This window comes from Sesamum indicum, linkage group LG2 (genome assembly GCF_000512975.1).
Source record: "Sesamum indicum cultivar Zhongzhi No. 13 linkage group LG2, S_indicum_v1.0, whole genome shotgun sequence".
In the NCBI taxonomy this organism is placed as follows: Eukaryota; Viridiplantae; Streptophyta; class Magnoliopsida; order Lamiales; family Pedaliaceae; genus Sesamum; species Sesamum indicum.
The window spans coordinates 2,464,406-2,471,611 of record NC_026146.1 but is presented as its reverse complement, the minus strand read 5'-3'; the positions used below and the strand labels follow the sequence as shown (position 1 = coordinate 2,471,611).

At 33.9% G+C, this 7,206-nt stretch overlaps 1 protein-coding gene across 7 annotated transcripts in view; it reads right to left on the bottom strand.

Annotated features, from left to right (window-relative positions):
• Positions 1 to 4,235, bottom strand: part of LOC105177332 — a 6,939-nt gene extending 2,704 nt beyond the window's left edge. Inside the window, exons 1-3 of one of the 7 annotated variants that reach the window (XR_002286610.1) lie at positions 4,074 to 4,235; positions 3,482 to 3,557; positions 3,269 to 3,417 (exon numbers count right to left, since the gene is read on the bottom strand). Coding sequence is in view for 4 of the 7 variants with exons in the window: in XM_011100457.2 (XP_011098759.1) it covers positions 3,269 to 3,417; positions 3,482 to 3,550; positions 4,074 to 4,086 (231 nt within the window). In the remaining 3 variants the exon portion in view is untranslated. Of the gene's footprint in view, positions 1 to 3,268; positions 3,558 to 4,073 lie in introns of all 7 variants that reach the window. The other 6 variants (XM_011100457.2, XM_011100463.2, XR_002286608.1 and 3 more) reach the window with 6 other exon arrangements.

Genomic DNA, 7,206 nt, shown 5'->3' with positions numbered 1-7,206 from the left:
GGAGGAACCAGCGTCGTTTGGGTATTGCATCTTTGTGGGTTTGATTATACATGACAGTGTCATAAAAAATAAGCACGATATTTGAACAATGCTACAGTTTAAATAATATTTGTCACAAAGCAGAAAATAGATATTTATATCACATTAAATGTAAAAAAAATAATTGATTATATATTAATTGTATCATATTAAATATAAAGTAATAGCGTCTCTCAAAATATATTTAACTAAAAAGTAATATATAAATTATATTTTTAATTTCTTTTCTTCACCAGGATTATTTATTTTTGTGTATAAGATAAATGATGTTGTCCGATTAAATTGAAATGTGAGAACTAAGTCATATTATACAGTGACATCCCAGTACAAGATAAATTATTTGCAGACCGTTATTTTTTTTATAGTAAATCATAAATAAAAGCAATCCTTAAAGGATTCTAAATAATTTTGTGTTTGTATCATGGGTGATTAAGTTTAAATACAACTAAGTTGTTTCTGATGTTTACTTTATAGAGCAATTTGTCAACTGCAGTTACCATTTTTGTTAGTGATTGAAAATCCCCCTTTTTCTATTTTCTCAATGAAAAACTCATTCATTGGGCGTAATTAAATAAATCACCCTAAGCTGCCAAAAATCACCCTCATTCATTGGTGTTTGTGCAGAATGATGATGATGGTTTTGGGGTGTGTGGGTAATATTTAAAAAATTAGGGGTTGTTTAATTAAATGGTGTTGATGTTTTTCTATAGATGTATGTATAACTTTTCAAAAGGTAAGAATAAATTTTATAAATAAACCAATGTTAAAAGGCATAGATATAACTATTCTTATTAAACTTTTTTTTTATATTTTTAGCGAAAAATTCAATTTATCGAATCAAAATATCTTAAAAATTTGTGTAACTAAGCTGCCAAAAATCACCCTCATTCATTGGTGTTTGTGCAGAATGATGATGATGGTTTTGGGGTGTGTGGGTAATATTTAAAAAATTAGGGGTTGTTTAATTAAATGGTGTTGATGTTTTTCTATAGATGTATGTATAACTTTTCAAAAGGTAAGAATAAATTTTATAAATAAACCAATGTTAAAAGGCATAGATATAACTATTCTTATTAAACTTTTTTTTTTATATTTTTAGCGAAAAATTCAATTTATCGAATCAAAATATCTTAAAAATTTGTGTAATTATCAGAAGTGAATCACAAATTACATAAAATGAGATAAATATTTATATAAAAATAAGATAAAACGTCACCATAAAAGCAATCATTTTTTATAGTAAATCATAAATAAAAAAGCAGACTTATAAACAATCCTTAAAGGATTCTAAATAATCTAAATCTCATTTTAAATGAAGTTTTTCTCTTCAAAATATTCATAAATTTAAATTTTTATATAAAATTATTTATAATTAATTTTGTAGATCCTTCTGTCCAAATGTAATATCAGATGAATAATATATAAATTTGATATCAAACATCCTCCAAACTTTGAAATATATATATATATATAGAAAATAAATAAATAATTATTGAATAAAGTAGGGTTGGTGAGTTAGATGGAATAAGACATAATAATGTCGTGATTATGGAAAAAATAAATAATAATCTGAGGGCAAGATATTCATGCAATGGTCTCTGACGGGAAAATCATAGTAAATCGTCTCAATTTGATGCCCGAGGTGCAAATGATCAACTCAATATTTATATACCAAATCTAAGCCTTTTCAGATTTTCTCTACCACTACTCGTAAATTAGCCTGAGTCTTCGTATCACACTTATGGACCCGAACTTGGGTGGTCTATCCATGACCAGAACAAACTTGTGCTCAATTTCTTGTTCAATAAGGATAATGCAAATAAGCTCAACACAACAATCCTAATTTATGACTACCCAGAAGCAACATAAAAAAATCCCGGATTCAGTCGGATATCATCCAACTGTACTTCAAAAAACTTCCAAGCAAATCAATTATAAAGAAAAACTAACCTCACACCCATCATGAGTAAAAAGCATTTACAGCAAAGCAGGGTATAGAGAGCCATCAACACCCAATGTAATTATCATAAGATCATAAACCAGACATGCAAAATAGCAAGAAGATATCATTTGCATTTTCTTCATACAAATTAATTCTCTCACACTCTTCACTGCCAAACAGAGTTGTAATCACTCACAATCCAAACATGCACAAATCATATGAATGTAGCTCACATAAACAAGAAATGATTAGCAACTTAGCAACTTAGAAGAGACTGTTTATGTTGGCAAAGAGACTTAATTTGCACTCATTGATAAGTTCTCACATGGCATCCCAAGCTTACATTTCCTTAAGTACATATTACCACATATCTATCTTTACAGAACCAACTTCAGAATAGATCATAACAAATAAAGAACCTAATAATCCAATAGATATGCAAATTTCATGAGATAGCTTTAGCTTAAATAACCACAACCCGAACTCCACCTCACGGCTTGGTGAGACATAGCAAACAACATAAAATCAGAATTATTAAAAGGATTAACAAGTACCTTTTTCAATCAACGTACGAATATGATGGTTCACAAGTAGAACACCGACAAAAGTTGAATGCAAGCTACCGTTCCAAGAGTGCTACACTATACGTACTCAATAACCAATACAAGCATTTGTACTTTGAAGTTTAGATGCAGTAGTTTTTTTAGAGAACGATATGAATGCTATATATATAGACAAAATAAGTAACATATATGGTATAGTCTCAAATAGGCCAAAAATCATACTGTTGCCATGTGAAGCATTCACAAACAACTTGCAAAATAATGGACTGCAGTCAATGCAGCAAAAAGCAGAGCTGACACAACAATGCATATCAGTCATTCACTATACACTAAAGCTTAAAAGTTAAATAATGGACTGCCACAACAGTCCAATTTCAGCAAACATAAACATAAAAAGCTGTCACTGAAATGTTATCCAAAATAGTAGTAGCAGAAAATTGCAGTGTATAGTCACAAATGATATACACTTCAATACTTATTGCAATAAATACTCATCACACTGCAGCAAAACATGTATGTATAGTGCACCGACACTATATACTACAACTTGCCCAAATCAATTTCTTAAAATATGTAAAAAAGAACTTCAATGTACAAATCAGTGATAATTCTTCTCAATAACCCACAAATTGCTCATCAACAGAAATACATTGATACAAATATTTCATAATAAAAAAGAAAAATCCTAAATTTAAAGAAAGATTAACAGTGCAGCTGACCCTACCGTCTGACCAAGCATTGGAAGCGCAATACCGCATTCGCCATGGCTGACATCGTTTTGATCTGCATTCCCATCGCCATGAAATCTGTCGAGCTCGAGCAACGTCCACATCTTCCAGTTCATCCAATTCCCTCCCAGATCTGGTGCAAGAACTTTGGGAACAAGGATTATTAGTTTGTAATAAGTTTTGTAATGCAACTATAAAAATCACATTACCTTCTGTAATCAATTTCCGATGCTGTATTTCTGGGGTACTTTTATTTCTGAAACAAGTGACTGTGAGGGCTGAGGTCTCCGTTTGATGAAATAAAAGACGATTTACACCAATTACTTAGTAGGAAAATGTAGAACATTGCAAAGAAAGAAAAATAAGCTCTATCTCACAGAATGATCGGAATAAGAATCACAACAACAACTAAACTTAAAAGTATAGAAATGTTGAACAAACAAATCAAAAATAACACTTATTGATATAAGGTGCTCAGCAATAAATCAAAGCAAGAACTCAGTTCATGTGAAATCACAACCAAAACCAGGTGCAAATAAAACAATATATAAAGATGAACTCGCTCTGTACACTTTAGCTTTGGTCAACCCACGCCAAAATCAAAAAAACTGGCATATATAAACTAAACCAACAAATTTCCCAAATCATACCACTACAAAAGATCATGAAACCCATTAGAAATTTAACACTTCTACTCCACCCATACCACTACAAAAGATCATGAAACCCATTAGAAATTTAACACTTCTACTCCACCGCATGCAGGAATTAGGCAAATCCAAGAAAAAATCACAACTTTACCGGTGTAATCCATATAAAGATCGCGACTTTAACCTAAAATCATCTGAATTAGAAGCTTTGAACACAACCCAGCATCTTAAACCCAAGAAGAATAAAGAAAACAAAGAAAATAAGGAAAAGAAACGCGATCAGAAAAATAAAAATGAAGAAGAAAAGGAAAGAGAGAATAAAGAAGAAAGAAGAAAAGGAAAGGGAGAAGAAAGAAGAAAGAAGAAAGAAGAAAAAAGAAAAGAAAGAGAGGAGACAAGGCTGCAGAAAAGAAGAAGAAAAGAAAGAGAGGAGACAAGGCTGCAGAGAAAAGAAGAAGAAAAGAAAGACGACAAGAAAGAGAGAGAAAAGAAAGGAGAGAGAAAAGAGAGGAAAAAGAAAAAAATTAAAAAAAAATATATATAATATAACTTGCACACCTAGTGAAGGTGTGCAAGTTATATATACAAACACCATTTTGTGTTTTGGCCCATCTCTAAGATGGGCCAAAACACAAAAACAAACATAGGCGACATTTTTGTATTTAGCGTTGAAATTGGAAGACACATGCCTCAAGCAATACCGGTGGACGCCGTTAGGTGGCACAAAATTCGAACATTCACGTACAGCTTTGGTGATACCAGCATGGCGGTCAAAAATAAGGCAAATATCCCATCACCCCCGTATAATGTGTCTCCTCAATTGTGTAAGAAACCACTTCCAAGATAAATATGATTTTTCATCGACAATTACAAAAGCAAGGGGGAGTACTTGTTGATTTCCGTCCATGACAGCAGCAATCAACATTTTGTGCTTGTACTTTGTGTATAGATGGGTCCCATCTACACTGATAAGTTTGCGACAGTGTTTGAACCCTTCAATACACGGCTTGAATGCCCAGAAGATGTATTCTATCACATATGCACAGGTTGATGGGTCGCGGGTTTTGTGTTGCCATTCAACAATCTTTCCTAGATTATATTTTTGGAGAGCTCCCAACTATTTGGGTAGCTTTTTGAACTGAGCTCTCCCATGTGCCGTAAACAATTTCATGTGCCATCTTCAAACTGTACCATGCCTTTTGGTATAGTATCGTACCTTGTATGGTCTTTCACAATTTGGATGACATGCTTTATTCCGTACGACGGGTTGCATTTCACCTATTATAAAAGTAAAGAAGCAATATAAACCCTATCTAAATTACCATGTTCAATGGACATTTGATTCAATATACATGTATGGTCCCCCAATATTTTGTTATTGTCCACCTTTCAATTTTTTGTTTCAAAATCCCTCGCAGCTCCCATCTACACCACATATCTGAAAAAAAATAAATATGAATCAGTCACATAATTTTGTATGCTTATACATATACAAATATATATATATATATATATATTCCTGGGCTGCTATGCTTACATAATACTTTCCATTTGGCCTTCGAACTCTCAGCTACCCAATACTCGCGTCGTGCATATAGACACTCCCAATAGATGGCGAGCCGGTGATTGGAGTTGATATCGAGCGCACAACACAACAATGGCAGGAATATTGGGTTACTTATTTAGGCTTTAGCCCGGACGCAAATGCATTCAATGGCTCAAGACTGCAAACATCCGCAATTATATCTCATTTGGTGGCGGTCGATATTACTCATAACGCTCCCCATGACGTTGTCGTCCAGTACGTCCGTGCTGTTGCGTTGCTTCTATTGGGGGGAATGATGTTCCCAGATTCCTCAGGTAACTATGTATCATTACTATATCTCTCAAAATTAGAAGATATAGAAACAGCCAGGAACTATAGTTGGGGGAGTGTTGTGCTGACATTTTTATATCGCGAATTATGTAATGCCAGCACAAAAGGCAAAGCGGCAATTGGTGGTGCGCTACAATTGTTGCAGGTAAAATTTACTTAATAACTCTTACACAATTTTTTTGCTATTAATATTAATTAATAACACATATTTGTATTAATCGTACAGATTTTGGCATGGTCACGATTACTCCACTTTACCCTGGACTTGGTGCAGAGCGACTATTTATGGGCCAAGTCCAAATGGACTACAATCGCTGGTTCTCAGCAGCACCATATGGTGCTACTTGAAATTGTCAGCACACGTGCACCCGAACAGTACGGGGAACTGTTCGGGTGATAAAAAAAATACTAGATGAGATGCAAGCGGATCAGGTAACTTATTTTTAATATTATACGTATATTTATACCGTAAATTAAATGCGTATTAATTTACATCTTTTTATTTATTATAGTTCATCTAGCAGCCGTCTGACATGGACTCGGATGTTATTATGGCTTACGCCGCTGATTTGAACCCCCAGTTGTGGAGGTCATCATGTCCATTAATATTCTACGCAACAGTTGAAATGCATCGTCCGAAACGAGTTATTCGTCAATTGGGGATGAGGCAAAATATTCCAAAAGCGACGGATACCCGGGATATGAGCCTCCATCAAATCTCCTGTAAAAATCACACAGGCACAGATTGGTACTTGCAACACATACAATATATCACTAGATGGCAAAGGTGATCTGACACGGTTGTACAGATGCCACCCATTTTCAATAGAAGAGAAATAGAACGAGGTTATTGAGAATGATACTACAACATAACAAGAAATTTTGTGTCGTCATCTACTGAAAGACGTGTGGAAAGCGGGTACCAACCTGGAGAAGCACCTATGTTGCAAGTTGTGGTACGTTGGTATATAATATTACATATTTATTTTAATCTTTTTTTTACAATATAAGGCTCATTATTTTTCTACAATTTTCAGGCAAATGAGGTGAATGCCCTTGAAATTTTATGTCGATCTAGGCCACTAAATATTGAAGGATACAGTCAATTGGTGGATAGATTTGAACATGAGTTACATAAAGGAAGCCATAACCCAACAGCCACAACAAATTGCTTCTCCATCCGATGATACTCCCACAACATCCAACAGGCAAAGAAGAAGTTCTAGCCGAATGTATACTAGTTCAGTTGAACGTCATAATATTGGGATGGATATAGCTGGTCCGTCTACAGTATATGCACCTCAAGATTATTACGTGTCTTAACCGTCTCAAGATTATTATATGCCTCAACCGCCTGAAGACGATTGGTTTCAATCGACTCCATATATGCCAAACCAAACACAAGATT